At 49.9% G+C, this 16,323-nt stretch overlaps 1 protein-coding gene across 1 annotated transcript in view; it reads left to right on the plus strand.

Moving 5' to 3' along the window:
- SPC24 (SPC24 component of NDC80 kinetochore complex) overlaps positions 1-15,352 on the plus strand; it is a 39,768-nt gene extending 24,416 nt beyond the window's left edge. The window contains exons 5-6 of the mRNA XM_073650939.1: positions 2,253-2,329; positions 15,100-15,352. Of these exons, the coding sequence (XP_073507040.1) occupies positions 2,253-2,329; positions 15,100-15,206 (184 nt within the window). The 3' untranslated portion in view covers positions 15,207-15,352. The remainder of the gene's footprint in view (positions 1-2,252; positions 2,330-15,099) is intronic.
- The last annotated feature ends 971 nt before the right edge of the window (positions 15,353-16,323 follow it).

Genomic DNA, 16,323 nt, shown 5'->3' on the forward strand with positions numbered 1-16,323 from the left:
TTCTGTTATATACATAACCTGTCTTCTTGCTTTTTTCTGAGTTTTTCAGAAGGGGTTGTGTTGCTCCGCTGGTGTTAATTGCTCTTCCTTAGCTTGTGTACGGACTGGGGAGCTGGAGTAGGAGGAGCCCAAGCTGGAGGGGCCGGTCACTTTTTTGTAATCTGAGGTGTTCTATCCTGTGTGGGCTCCGCCTACCCACTAGTAATGTCTGTGTCTCCCTTCCTTCCTTCGCTGAAAAGGATTTTACAGGTAAGTTCTTACCAAAATCCGTCTTTTTTTCTCATTAATGTACACTCTGCACCCCATCTTGACTGAAAAAAACAGAAATGTAAAAATTTTTGCAAATTTATTAAAGAAAAACTGAAATATCACATGGTCATAAGTATTCAGACCCTTTGCTCAGTATTGAGTAGAAGCCCCCTTTTGAGCTAGTACAGCTATGAGTCTTCTTGGGAATGATGCAACAAGTTTTTCACACCTGGATTTGGGGATCCTCTGCCATTCTTCCTTGCAGATCCTCTCCATTTCTGTCAGGTTGGATAGTGAACGTTGGTGGACAGCCATTTTCAGGTCTCTCCAGAGATGCTCAATTGGGTTTAGGTCAGGGCTCTGGCTGGGCCAGTCAAGAATGGTCACAGAGTTGTTCTGAAGCCACTCCTTTGTTATTTTAGCTGTGGGCTTAGGGTCATTGTCTTGTTGGAAGGTGACCCTTCGGCCAAGTCTAAGGTCCAGAGCACTCTTGAAGAGATTTTCATCCAGGATATCTCTGTATTTGGCCGCATTCATGTTTCCTTCAATTGCAACCAGTAGTCCTGTCCGTGCAGCTGAAAAACACCCCCATAGCATGATGCTGCCACCACCATGTTTCACTGTTGGGATTGTATTGGGCAGGTGATGAGCAGTGCCTGGTTTTCTCCACACATACCGCTTAGAATTATCACCAAAAAGTTCTATCTTCGTCTCATCAGACCAGAGAATCTTATTTCTCATAGTCTGGGAGTCCTTCATGTGTTTTTGAGCAAACTCTATGCAGGCTTTCATATGTCTTGCACTGAGGAGAGGCTTCCGTCGGGCCACTCTGCCATAAAGGCCCGACTGGCGGAGGGCTGCAGTGATAGTTGACTTTGTGGAACTTTCTCCATCTCCCTACTGCATCTCTGGAGCTCAGCCACAGTGATCTTGGGGGTTCTTCTTTACCTCTCGTCCCAAACTTCTTCCATTTAAGGATTATGGAGGCCACTGTGCTCTTAGGAACCTTGAGTAGTGCAGAAATTCTTTTATAACCTTGGCCAGATCTGTGCCTTGCCACAATTCTGTCTCTGAGCTCCTTGCGCAGTTCCTTTGAGCTCATGATTCTCCTTTGGTCTGACATGCACTGTGAGCTGTGAGGTCTTATATAGACAGGTGTGTGCCTTTCCAAATCAAGTCCTATCAGTTTAATTAAAAACAGCTGGACTCCAATGAAGGAGTAGAGCCATCTCAAGGAGGATCACAAGGAAATGGACAGCATGTGACTTACATATGAGTGTCTGAGCAAAGGGTCTGAATACTTATGACCATGTGATATTTCAGTTTTTCTTTTTTAATAAAGTGGCAAAAATTTCTACTTTTCTGATTTTTTTTCAGTCAAGATGGGGTGCAGAGTGTACATTAATGAGAAAAAAAGGAACTTTTTAGAATTTACCAAATGGCTGCAATGAAACAAAGAGTGAAAAATTTAAAGGGGTCTGAATACTTTCCGTACCCACTGTATCGACGGGTCTAATGTGTATAAGGGCAAATAACCGATCACTCAGGGAGATGTCGATCGGGCATGTCTGATTTTGTTCTCCTAAAGATAAGCTGTCACTAGCCACTTTTGGCAACTGCTTTTTCATAGAGAGCATAGGAGTGCTCAGCTGGACGAGCGGTCCTGTGTGTGGGCGAGATGTCTGTCGGCAGAAGCATCCTTCGGCTAATAGCCATCTAGTTAGGGCCCTTTGAATAGGATCTGATATGCAGCTCTTGGTAGCGGCCATATACAATGTAGAGAGATGCGCTGTACAGCTTAGGTCAGGATTTACATCTGACCGCTACTGCAGCTGATCGGGGGTTATTAGTGTCGGACTTCCACTGATCTGATATTGATGACCCTTCCTGTGGATAGATCATCAGTACCATTAACACGGACGATTTCTTTTAAAATACAATTGCTCGGAAGTAGAAGAGGATCTTGTTGTGCGCTAACATGTTTTGTCTTGTTTTCTCTGCAGATATTTGGCAAAGCTCTTCCACTCCGTAACCAAGATTGATTGGGATTACAATTGTGACTCAACACTAATCAAAGGCAGTATCCTTACTTCTGATATGCTTGTTTTACCCCATTAATATGTGTAGATTCTTAGTACCCTGAGTCTGTCCATTCCAAACATTGAGAGATCTCCTCCCGAGAAAGGTGATTACTTTTGCTTCTCGTGGGAAATATTGGGACATCGTGGCATAATCATGATATTACTGTGATTATCGGCAATTGTAATGTCGCAGTGCGATATATATCGCGATTATACCTTGACGACCTGAGTATTTCCCTAGGTGACTCTAAGGGCCCATTTAGATGAGCCGATCATGGCCATTAATGGGGGGATTGGCCTGACCGTAATGTTGTTACCAGGGATGTGGAGTCGGTAAGCCAAACCTCCGACTCCACAATTTCCCTTACTTCCGACTCCACGACTCCGACTCCACAGCTCTGCCTCACTTCTGAGCGTGTACATAAAGTGCAGCACAGATTCATCGCAACTAAGAGCCGAGATCCTTAGATCAGGAACAGAGCAGACATTTATAGGACATCTCATAACTTTCCCAAATTCTTCTGAAAACATTTACAGCACATCCTGCATTGTACGACTGTATATTTTCGGAGTCGGTCCATTTTATTCCAACTCCACCAAAATGGACACCGACTCCACAGCCTTGGTTGTAACAAAGCACGTAATGTATCTGACTGCCTCACCATCTCTCGACAACCTCCTTCACACTCCGCTTGATGGCTTGCGGTTGTCCTGCACACCATGACGTGATCCAAGGCCAGTAAAAATCAGGGCCGGGATGGAGGCTCCTCCAATATGGCGGCTCCGGCCTATACTCCTTCAATAGAGAAGGCAGTGATAACTTCAGCTGCTAAACTGGAGCGGTTCGCCTGCTCTGCTACTATTCTGCCGTCCTTGCCGCAGGAGGACCCTGAAGTGGCTGGTCTTTCTGATGTGGAGATCATGAAGGTGGAATCGGCCTATGAGCATGCTGTAAAGATGGCGCCCGTAACGCTGGGACGTGCACAAGCAAGATGCTCCACATGCACTGTACTTTAATCCTTCCAGCTCTAGATAATACTCTACCAGTCCCCACACTGAAGGTGACTGCAGCTACTGTCAAGGCAATAACCACTCTGACCATACATGAGTATAAAAGAAGACAAGAGGTGCGCAGGGTTAATGAAGAGTAACAGAATTAAGGCCGCCATACACATTAGATGGCTGTTGGATGAACTATGCTCCGGTGTTCTGCGCAGTCACCAGGCATGTCGGACTGTGGCTTATCTCCGCAAGATCGAAATTGGACAGTCCAGATTTGATATTTACCCCGACAATAAATAGGGCTCCCATACACATTAGACTGTCGGATGGATACAGCTGGCTTTAGCCTCGTGTATGGGGGGCTTTAGAAGGCAGTGGGAGATCAATTCTGATATTACATGGGTGGAATTGATTAATTTTCTAATGACCTAATCATGCATTTATATTAGCTATGGCAAAAAACTTGTAGATATATGTCCAAGTAAACTGATGCCCCCATGTCCCTTCCTGACTGATTAGCCTATAGCTCTTATGCCAAATTTTTCATGACTGGCACATCGGATCTCTTCTAAAAAGGAATTATTTTTATTAGAGGACCAGTGCCTATATAACCACACCACTACTTCCATGTGTAAATATGCTGGTTCTTTTAAAATGCAAGCCCTCCAAAATTTAGTTTGTAGGGTACCTACTCTCCATATGACTTTCTCAACCATTCAGTCTAGCCGAACCTGTTTGCTACTGTTTTGTAATGAATGTGATATTCGCATGTCCTCCTTTCGACGAGCCTACATCTGCCATTTTTCAGATTTATATGGGCTTCTTCGTGACTATTTATATGGGGCCATGGAGAAGCCCTTTATTTCTGCTCTACTTTTTCCTTAACATTTGTTACTACAGAGTTTTGATTGTTACTTGCCCATTCTGGCTTTTTGCCCATTGGAAAACCACAAGAAAATAGACCCCTAAAATAAAACTTTTAATGAGAAAGTTAAAATCAAAAAACTCACAAGCCCATATTAGTGAGTGTATACCCAATTAACCAGTATCTAACTATGATGCACAAAAAAATATACAGAAAATGGTACTGAAAGGTATATAAAGGGAACAGACAAAAAACGGTATAGTATAATATGTAGGGACTATATAAGCCTAGAATTCCCTAATGGATTCCCTGCCTGCCAGATTGGCACCCTAAATTATGCGATTTGGCTCCCCTGCTCCTTGGAGGCTTTCCCTTGGGACCCTAATACACCCCTAACATAAAGTGCAACACAGGTAATATTTGGGTGTGTGCAAAATGTATACATAATAATCCAATTTGCATGCAATAGTCTAAAAAAATTATTCAGTCCCCAAATTTTTGTCAAGGGAAAATGTAGGGAGCCTACATTTCAAAAAAGATGCAGTTCATATAAACCCATACAGACAAATGGTCTCAGTCCATAAATAGAAACAAAACCAGCAAGGGGGGTATCAAGTATGCTAGATTTCAATGTCATTGGCCCTCTCAATTGATAAAGTGCAGTACAGGTAGTGTAATATCGCAAGATCAGCCTATATTCAAAAAGATGAAATTTATATAGACCCAAATAGACAGGATACCCCCTGTCCAGAAATGTCTTTTTAAGATCCATGGACTGGGTCCTAAAGTCAGCCAATGAAGAGCATTGTTAATTTAAGTAGTTGCCCTATCTGGATCCCCCTCTTCAGTGGATTCAGGTGGTGGCTCTCCCAACTCGGCAAGCTGTTGGTAGCTGTGGGTTTCTGAATAATTGAGGTCTTGAGAGAGCCATCAACAGGCCTAGAAATGGAGACGTCCGGGAAGGTAATTTGATCACCCCCAATTTCATATGTAAATGTCAAACCTAGGTTGTTGGTATTTAGGTGATCTATGAAGGATTCAAATGACTCCTGATCTCCAGCCCAAAGGACGAGGATGTCGTCAATATATTGGCCCCAGAAAATAATCTTGGGGCACCAGACGACATCCTCCTCCCTGAATACGCAGGTGTCTTCCCACCAGTCCAGAAGCAAGTTGGCATTTGTGGGAGCACATGGGCTCCACATTGCCGTGCCCCTGGGAAGAGGAAATTCATTGTGAGGCCCCAGATGGATACCCCTACTACCAAGGAAATATCTTACCGCAGTTAGGCCATCAGTATGCTGGATGCTGCTATATAAAGGCTCCACATCTATAGATATTCCTTCCACAGTTTATTTAGTAGATCTGTTGTATCTCTCAGATATGAGGGAAGGGCCGTCACAAAGGATCTCCGCAGCCTGTCCAGATGGATACTTGAATTCTGAGAAAGGACATTGTAACGGGTCTGGGAGGCGGAACCTCTGAGCTACTATACAAGGGGGCGGTCCTTGTAAGGGAGCGGGTGGCGACCAGGGAAGACGGGCAGGAAGTCACAGCAGGTGACCGGGACAGTCTCTGAGTGAACGGGCTGGAGGTCACGGCAAGTGACCGGGGCAGTCTCTGGATGAACGGGCAGATGGTCACGGCAAGTGACCGGGGCAGTCTCTGAATGAACGGGCAGATGGTCACGGCAAGTGACCGGGGCAGTCTCTGAATGAACGGGCAGATGATCACGGCAAGTGACCGGGGCAGTCTCTGGATGAACGGGCAGATGGTCACGGCAAGTGACCGGGGCAGTCTTTGGGTAAAGGGTTGGTACGACCTGTGGCGGCTGATGATAGACGTGAGCTCCCAGGTGAGCAGGCGAGAGTCTCTGGATGAACGGGTGGTCACAGCATGTGACGGCGGAGCCTCCAGGAAGACCAACAGACAGGCGGCAGATGAGCGCTCCCAGGTGAGCGGGCAGAAGTCTCTGGACAGGCGGGTGGTCACAGCACGTGACGGCAGAGCCTCCAGGTAGGCTAGCAGACAGGCAGCAGATGAGCGCTCCCAGGTGAGCGGGCAGGAGTCACTGGACAGGCAGGTGGTCACAGCACGTGACGGCGGAGCCTCCAGGTAGGCTAGCAGGCAGGTAGCAGATGTGTGCTCCCAGGTGAGCAGGCAAGCTGGTCCATAGACAGACTGACAGGAGTTGGAAGGCAGACCGTCGGACCTCAGGCAAGCAGGCAGGTGGCTGAAGTGCGCTCCCAGGTGAGCGGACAGGCTGGTCCTTAGACAGACTGACAGGAATAGTAAGGCAGACAGTCGGACCTCAGACTAGCAGGCAGGTAGCAGATAAGCAAGCTGGCAGGAATCTGGCAGGTAACTGGCAACGGGACCTGAGGGCTGAAGCAGAGTAGTGAACAGTGCAACAACATTGCTCGGGCACCTCCATTTTGGAGGAGGTGCCTTATATATGGTGAAGTCCTCCGGCCATTGGCCGGGGACTCCTTAGGACGGCGCGCGCGGCCCCTTTAAGAGGGAGGGAGAGCGCGCGCGCGCGCCCTAAGCACAGTGGCCGGGAAGGAGCGCGCGCTGCCAGCAGAGCGGGAGGAAGACGCCGGGCACGGAGCAGAGCGGTGAGGGGAACAGGGTCCCTGCCTAGCAGAGGGCAGGGACGCCGGCGCTACAGTACCCCCCCCTTTAGGCCCCCCCTTTTTTAGGCCAGACAGAAATTTAGCTAGGATAAGAGGGGCATGGATGTTCTCCCGGGGCTCCCACGTTCTCTCCTCAGGACCAAACCCCTTCCAATCTACTAGAAAAAAGGTCTTTCCTCTTACCCTTTTGGTGGCAAGAATGTTCTCTACCTCAAACTCGTCCTCAGCAGAAACCGGAGCAGGAGGCGTACCTGTAGACTTGGAAAAAGAGTTAAGTACCACAGGTTTGAGGAGAGATACATGGAAGGAGTTAGGGATCCGTAAGTTGGCCGGGAGTTTCAATTTATAGGCCACCGGGTTGATCTGACTGATGACCTCCAGAGGACCGATGAACCGAGGCCCTAACTTGTAAGAAGGTATCTTGAGTCGGACATATTTAGATGAGAGCCAGACTTTATCTCCAGGACGAAATTGTGGAGGATCCAGGCGTTTTTTGTCAGCGTGTCTTTTCATCCGTTCGGACGACTGAAGGAGTGCGGATCGGGTACTCTCCCAAATGGAGGAAAATTTGCTAACGAGAGATTCCGCAGCCGGGTTGTCCACAGAGGTGGAGACAGGAAAAGGAATCCGAGGATGCTGACCGAAGACTACAAAAAACGGGGATTTGGAGGAGGATTCGTTCTCGTGATTGTTATAAGAGAACTCGGCCCATGGTAGGAGATCCACCCAGTCTGAATGATGGGCATTAACGAAGTGCCGGAGGTAACTGGTCAGGTTCTGATTGATCCGCTCCACTTGACCATTGGACTGTGGGTGGTAAGCGGAAGAGAAGTCCAGGGTGACGTCTAGCAGTTTACAAGTGGCTCTCCAGAAACGTGAGGTGAACTGTACCCCACGATCCGACACGATGTGGAGGGGCAGGCCATGAAGACGGAAGATGTGGCGGATAAAGTCTTTAGCCAGCTCGGGTGCAGACGGGAGGGCTGGCAGGGGAATAAAGTGAGCCATCTTGGAAAAGCGATCAGCGACCACCCAAATGACCGTACAACCGGCGGAGACGGGGAGATCAGTTATGAAGTCCATAGCAATATGCTGCCAGGGGGCAGCAGGCACAGGAAGCGGAAGGAGGCGACCGGCTGGCAGGTGTCTCGGGACTTTGTTGCGGGCGCAGGACACACAGGCAGAAACAAACTCTATTACGTCCTTGTGCAGGGTAGGCCACCAGTAGTGCCGGGCAATAAGCTGGAGGGTCTTTTTCTGACCGGCGTGGCCAGCTAGTTTAGACGAATGGCCCCAGTGTAGGATCTTCTTCCGATCAGGTACTGAAACAAACGTCTTACCGGGAGGGAGACGATTTAGACTCACGGGAGCCACCTGCATTACTCTGGCGGGATCGATGATATGTTTAGGTTCTTCCTCGAGATCGGACACCAGAAAGGATCGGGACAAGGCGTCTGCTTTTCTCGTTTTTGTCAGCCGGGCGAAAATGAAGAACAAAATCAAAGCGAGCAAAAAACAAGGACCACCGGGCTTGGCGCGGGTTAAGTCTCTGGGCATGCTGGAGGTAAGCCAAGTTCTTGTGGTCAGTGTAAATTATTACCGGGTGAAGAGCCCCCTCGAGTAGGTAACGCCACTCCTCCAACGCCAGCTTGATGGCCAATAACTCTCGGTCTCCTATGGAATAGTTGCGCTCAGAAGAGGAGAAGAGTTTGGAGAAGAAGCCACAAGTTACCATTCTCCCGGAAGATGATTTTTGAGTAAGTACCGCTCCGGCTCCAGAGGAGGAGGCGTCAACTTCCAGGAAGAACTGCTTGTTGCCGTCCGGGCGATGCAGCACCGGGGCGGAAGAGAAGGCCTGTTTTAGGGAAAGAAAGGCCTCCTCTGCTTCGGGCGGCCACTCTTTGGAATTAGTACCCTTACGGGTGAGCGCGGAAATTGGGGCAGTCCGGGAAGAGAAGTGTGGTATGAAGAGGCGGTAGTAGTTAGCGAAGCCCAGGAATCGCTGAATGGCCTTCAACCCCTCCGGTCGAGGCCATTTCTCGATGGCAGACAGTTTCTCTGGATCCATTCGTAGGCCGGTCTGAGAAATAATGTAGCCCAAAAACGGAAGCGAGGTCTGCTCAAAGAGGCACTTCTCGTATTTAGCGAAGAGGTGATTCTGCCTGAGCCTGAGCAGGACCTGACGAACGTCCCTCCGGTGAGTCTGGAGATCCGGAGAGAAGACCAAGATGTCGTCCAGGTACACCACTACGCAGGAGTAGAGAAGGTCCCGGAAGATGTCATTGACCAACTCTTGAAAGACGGCAGGAGCGTTACAGAGACCAAAGGGCATTACCAGATATTCATAGTGGCCGTCCCGGGTGTTGAATGCCGTCTTCCATTCATCCCCCTGACGGATACGAACCAGGTTGTACGCCCCACGGAGGTCCAGTTTGGTGAAGATTCTAGCCCCCCTCATACGATCAAATAACTCCGGAATGAGCGGAAGGGGGTACTTATTCTTCACCGTGATCTGGTTAAGGCCTCTATAGTCTATACAGGGACGGAGAGAGCCGTCCTTCTTTTTGACGAAAAAGAAGCCTGCTCCCGCCGGGGAGGTAGATTTCCGGATGAATCCCCTGGCCAGATTCTCCTCAATATATTCGGACATCGACCGGGTCTCAGCAGCGGATAATGGATAAATACGCCCACGGGGAGGAGTAGTACCAGGTAACAGGTCGATAGGGCAGTCGTATGGTCTATGAGGGGGTAGTGTCTCTGCTTCCTTTTTATTAAAGACATCAGCATAAGACCAATAAGGAATCGGAAGTCCAGGTAGATTAGCTGGGGTAGGAGAAGGACGGACGGGATGGACGGGAACCAGACAGGTCTTATGGCAGTCCTGTCCCCAGCGAAGGACTTCTCCGGTCTGCCAGTCAAGCACGGGTGCATGTCTCTGGAGCCAAGGTAGGCCTAGCAAGAGGGCGTGGGAGAGTCCAGGCAGAACATGAAAGGAGATACTCTCAGAATGCAGCATTCCCACCTGCAGAGTAATGGATTCGGTGATGAGTTGGATGGGGCGTGGTAAGAGACCCCCATCCACGGCAGCAACAGACAAGGGTACAGCCAGAGGTTTGGTGGGGATGCGGTATTTCTCTACCAGTGACTGTGAAATAAGATTCCCGGCTGCTCCAGAGTCAAGTTGGGCTAGTTCGAAATAACGGTTCTCCCCGCAGACGATTGAGACTGACAACAGCAGAGATGGAGAGGATTTATTCTTGTCTAGGTCGACCTCTCTGAGCGAACCTAGACACAGGCGTTTCCCGACCTCTCCGGGCAGGTACGGATCCGGTGCTCCTTACTGCCACAGTAGAAGCAGCTCCCCTCGGCACGGCGTAAGTCCTGACGGGTTTTCACCATCTTGGTCTGGTCGACCTGCATAGGCTCAGGAGAGTGTACCTGGGTAGAGACGGAGGGAGTGACGGGTTTCTGAAAAGTAGGAGCTAGACGTGGTAACCTCCTCTCACGGGTGACCTCTTTGGCACGCTCCTGGAACCGTAGGTCAATCCGGGTGGCAAGAGTTATTAGGTCATCGAGAGTGGTAGGGATGTCCCGACCGGCAAGTTCATCTTTAATACGGCCGGACAGACCTTCCCAGAAGACGGATACCAGAGCGTCGTTATCCCAGGCCAGCTCCGAGGCAAGGGTACGGAACCGTATGGCATATTGGCCCACGGTGAGACTTCCCTGACGGAGGCGTAGCAGTGATGATGCGGATGAGGTCTTCCGTCCGGGTTCGTCGAAGACTTTCCGGAAAGCCGTGAGAAAAGCAGGCAAGTTGGACACCAGGGGGTCTCCTCTCTCCCATAGAGGATTTAGCCAGGCCAGGGCCTCCCCGGTGAGATGGGACATGATGAATGCAATTTTGGCTCTGTCGGAGTTAAACTGGTGGGACAATAGTTCAAAGTGCAGGGTGCACTGATTTATGAAGCCCCGAGCCTGGGCGGAGTCGCCTCCGAAGCGAGGATGTGCAGAAAGCCGGGGTCCGGGGTAGGATACCATGGTATTAGTGGGCAGCGGAGCTGCCGGATTGCGAGACATGGCACTGGCGGAGGTTGCTGGTGGAGCAGTCAGAGTGTCCAGGCGAGTATTGACATTCCGCAGGTGACCCAGGATGGACTCCTGTTGGGACCTTTGACGGGACAGTTCATGACACAGGTCCGAGAGCGAGGGAGCTTGGGTGCCACCGGGTTCCATGGCCCGAGCAAACTGTAACGGGTCTGGGAGGCGGTCCTTGTAAGGGAGCGGGTGGCGACCAGGGAAGACGGGCAGGAAGTCACAGCAGGTGACCGGGACAGTCTCTGAGTGAACGGGCTGGAGGTCACGGCAAGTGACCGGGGCAGTCTCTGGATGAACGGGCAGATGGTCATGGCAAGTGACCGGGGCAGTCTCTGAATGAACGGGCAGATGGTCACGGCAAGTGACCGGGGCAGTCTCTGAATGAACGGGCAGATGGTCACGGCAAGTGACCGGGGCAGTCTCTGGATGAACGGGCAGATGGTCACGGCAAGTGACCGGGGCAGTCTTTGGGTAAAGGGTTGGTACGACCTGTGGCGGCTGATGATAGACGTGAGCTCCCAGGTGAGCAGGCGAGAGTCTCTGGATGAACGGGTGGTCACAGCATGTGACGGCGGAGCCTCCAGGAAGACCAACAGACAGGCGGCAGATGAGCGCTCCCAGGTGAGCGGGCAGAAGTCTCTGGACAGGCGGGTGGTCACAGCACGTGACGGCAGAGCCTCCAGGTAGGCTAGCAGACAGGCAGCAGATGAGCGCTCCCAGGTGAGCGGGCAGGAGTCACTGGACAGGCAGGTGGTCACAGCACGTGACGGCGGAGCCTCCAGGTAGGCTAGCAGGCAGGTAGCAGATGTGTGCTCCCAGGTGAGCAGGCAAGCTGGTCCATAGACAGACTGACAGGAGTTGGAAGGCAGACCGTCGGACCTCAGGCAAGCAGGCAGGTGGCTGAAGTGCGCTCCCAGGTGAGCGGACAGGCTGGTCCTTAGACAGACTGACAGGAATAGTAAGGCAGACCGTCGGACCTCAGACTAGCAGGCAGGTAGCAGATAAGCAAGCTGGCAGGAATCTGGCAGGTAACTGGCAACGGGACCTGAGGGCTGAAGCAGAGTAGTGAACAGTGCAACAACATTGCTCGGGCACCTCCATTTTGGAGGAGGTGCCTTATATATGGTGAAGTCCTCCGGCCATTGGCCGGGGACTCCTTAGGACGGCGCGCGCGGCCCCTTTAAGAGGGAGGGAGAGCGCGCGCGCCCTAAGCACAGTGGCCGGGAAGGAGCGCGTGCTGCCAGCAGAGCGGGAGGAGGACGCCGGGCACGGAGCAGAGAGGTGAGGGGAACAGCGTCCCTGCCTAGCAGAGGGCAGGGACGCCGGCGCTACAGACATCAACCCGAGACAATCGGTCATCCCTTAAGGGGGCTGATGCCTTTATGAATCTTTGGCGACACATAAAATGTGTCTGTCACCGGACATTTTGGGAGTAAAAAGTTGAATTCATTCTTAGATAACAGTCCTATTTGTAGGGTCAGTGTTAGAATTCGTGACAATTCTGTAGTGTAGTCTTTAGTAGGATCCCTTCTTATTATCTCATAAGTGGATTGATCCGATAGTATAGTGAGACACATCCATACACTTCACACTGTCCATGACTACAGCGTTACCACCCTTATCTGATGGTCTGATGACAATGCTAGCATTATCAAACCATCAAGAACCCTATGGCGAGTGGAGTCATACTTGGGGTCAATGTCATTTATTTCTTTTGTGACCAACTTAAAAAAATATGTATAGTTCCAAAAATCACTTGGAGGGGGCATAAGTGTACTTTTTCATTTTAAATCGGAAAAAGGGCCTTCTCTGATGGCTGTACTTCCTTCCTCAGACAGTTCTGTCAATAGCATTAGATCAGGGAGATCTTGATTCCCGATTGCTGACATTTAACATTATCTTTTTTTTTTGGCAGCGCTCTACTCCCTTGCACTGGCTTAACCTTATGTTTTGGTACCAATATATAGAAAAACTGATACATGTAAGTAGAGAGCTCTCCTGCAGAGGCTGCAGGGATATCAGTGTCCCACTGATTGCAGGGGGTGTGGTTTTCTCAACTGCTGAGGCTGCTGTAAGACCTTGCTGCAGCAGTTGTGTTGCGCACACGCCCGGGCTGACTAGCGTGAGCGTGATTAGTGATCCCACTGTACCATGAACCGAGGAGTGCCTGGAGGGGCGTAACTAAGTATCAACCCGATCCGACCAAGATTGCACGGCGGCTCAGTCGACTCCGTGAACCAGGGAGGCACCGAGCAGAGGGACCAGGTGCTACTCCAGGTCAGACCCCGGTCACAGCTGTTGACCTACACCGGGAAATGCAGGAACAGGCAGGTTAGACTGGCATATTGACAGGTGGGTACTGGCAGGCACGGCTCGCATGCAGACAGCTGGGCACAGGCAGGCACGGCTGACATGCCGACTGGTGGATATTGACAGGCACAGCTGGCATGCAGACAGGTGGGCCCTGGCAGGCACGGCTGGCATGCAGACAGGTGGGCACAGGCAGGCACGGCTGACATGCAGACAGGCAGGTACTGGCAGGTAGGAACGTAGACAGGATAGGGACCAGTACAGACCGGGATACAGGAACAGAGCCGCAGGTGCGGTAAACAAGCAGAGCAAAGCAAAACCCGCAAGTGCGGTAGACAAGTGGAGCAGAGCAAAACCCGCAGGTGCGGTAGACAAGCGGAGCAGAGCAAAACCCGCAGGTGCGGTGAACAAGCAGAGCAGAGCAAAGCCGCAGGTGCGGTGAACAAGCAGAGCAAAGCAAAGCCGCAGGTGCGGTAAACAAGCAGAGCAGAGCAAAACCCGCAGATGCGGTGAACAAGCAGAGTAGAGCAAAACCGCAGATGTAGTGAACAAGCAAAGCAGAGCAAAACCGCAGATGCGGTGAACAAGCAGAGCAGAACAAAACCCGCAGATGCGGTGAACAAGCTAAGCAGAGCAAAACCCGTAGATGCGGTGAGCAAGCAAAGCAGAGCAAAACCCGCAGATGCGGTGAACAAGCAAAGCAGAGCAAAACCCGCAGATGCGGTGAACAAGCAAAGCAGAGCAAAACCCGCAGATGCGGTGAACAAGCAAAGCAGAGCAAAACCCGCAGATGCGGTGAGCAAGCAAAGCAGAGCAAAACCGCAGATGCGGTGAACAAGCAAAGCAGAGCAAAACCCGCAAATGCGGTGAACAAGCAAAGCAGAGCAAAACCCGCAGATGCGGTGAACAAGCAAAGCAGAGCAAAACCCGCAGATGCGGTGAGCAAGCAAAGCAGAGCAAAACCGCAGATGCGGTGAACAAGCAAAGCAGAGCAAAACCCGCAAATGCGGTGAACAAGCAAAGCAGAGCAAAACCCGCAAATGCGGTGAACAAGCAAAGCAGAGCAAAACCCGCAAATGCGGTGAACAAGCAAAGCAGAGCAAAACCCGCAGATGCGGTGAACAAGCAAAGCAGAGCAAAACCGCAGATGCGGTGAACAAGCAAAGCAGAGCAAAACCGCAGATGCGGTGAACAAGCAAAGCAAAACCGCAAATGCGGTGAACAAGCAAAGCAGAGCAAAATCCGCAGATGCGGTGAACAAGCAGAGCAAAACCGCAAACGCGGTGAACAAGCAGAGCAAAGCAAAACCGCAGGTGCGGCAGACCGGACAGGGCTCTGTTCACATGGAACAGACTGGAAAACACAAGAAGATAGCTGGCACACAGGAGTTAGATACAGAGGCAGGGAAACAGAACGAGCAGAACCAGATACACACAATGTACTTTGCAATGAAGTAGCGAGTGGACACAAAACTCACAAACAGAAGTACAGAGACAACGAGTTGGAGTTAGGTGCAGGTTCAGATACTGCAGGAAAAAGGGAAGATACAGACATAGAGTCAAACAGGTAACGGACTAGGACACTGTTCAGACAGGATCTGAGATGTCAGACAGGAGATGGTAAGCCATGCAAGCACGCCGCCAGGGATGTTACAAGTTGTTTCCATAGTATCCAGGACTATTATAGGAAAACTCCTTTAGAAAATGAAAATTCTGAAGAATAAAGTTGGAACAAAGTTTGTGGGTCCATTTTATAAGATTTCTTATGTTATAGTGTTCAGTGCCCTCAGAATACCTTTGAAGTGTGCATTTTATTTCATGTCATCCACAATATTTCCTTAACTGGAGCTAATTTTCAGTCCACTATGGAGGAGAGATCGCTCAGCCTATCAGCATTGACAGCGCCCAGCACTCGAAGATCTTCATCTGTGATTATCTATGGAGTCTTATGTCCACAGAATGGTGACACTGAAAGTAAACCTTATTTATACCCTTCATCACGTCCCCTCCTGTGTATTTTTTTTAATATATATATATGTTATGTTGCCTTCAGCCATTTCAAATCCTTTACTGTTATTTTTCTTGTATAAATAAAATATTATTTCTTCTCTATTCGTTGTTTAATTGGGGAAAAATTAATATTTCTTTGAAAGCTAGTGGGTATCTCTTTACATAAGTTTTTGAAAATACATAACGAGAGAAAAGGTAATTATAAATACGTTTCTAAATACATTTTGTTTTGGGAAATAATCAATAAAGAGCTGGAGCTAGCATGGGTGCTCAGGTAAGAGGTGGTTCACACTACTGTCCATCTGTTCTAATACTGGAGATACCAGGAGTGCTGAGGTAAGACGAGGCTGCTCACACAGCTGTCAACCCGGTCTATCTGATGTAATACTGGAGATACAAGGGGTGCTGAAGTAAGGGGTTGCTCACACTGCTGTCTATCCTGTCTATATCATCTAATCCTAGAGATACCAGGGGTGCTGAGGTAAGAAAAGGTTGCTCCCACTGCTGTCAACCCTGTCTATCTGATGTAATACTGGAGATACCAGGGGTGCTGAGGTAAGAGACTGGGTACACTGCCGTCTATCCTGTCTACAGTATCTAATACTAAACTAATGCTAAAGATACCAGTGGTGATGAGGTAAGAAGAGGCTGCTCACACACCTATCTATCTGATGTAATACTGGAGATACCAGTGGTGATGAGGTAAGAAGAGGCTGTTCGCACTGCTGTCTATCTGATCTAATACTGGAGATACCAGGAGTGCTGAGGTAAGAGGAGGCTGTTCACACTGCTGTCCACCCTGTCTATCTGATCTAATACTGGAGATATCAGGGGTGCTGAGGTACGAAAGGCTGCACACACTGCCATCCACCATGACTATCTGATGTAATACTGGAGATACCAGGGCTGCTGAGGGAAGAACAGGCTGCTCACACTGCTGTCCACCCTATCTTTATGATCTAATACTGAAGTTAGCAGGGGTGCTGAGGTAAGAAGAGGCTGCTCACACTGCTGACCATCCTGTCTATCTGATCTAATACTGGAGATATCAGGGGTGCTGAGGTACAAAAGGC

Source organism: Phyllobates terribilis, unplaced genomic scaffold (assembly GCF_046119375.1).
Source record: "Phyllobates terribilis strain yellow unplaced genomic scaffold, ASM4611937v1 Scaffold_11__3_contigs__length_659146591, whole genome shotgun sequence".
Lineage (NCBI taxonomy): Eukaryota > Metazoa > Chordata > Amphibia > Anura > Dendrobatidae > Phyllobates > Phyllobates terribilis.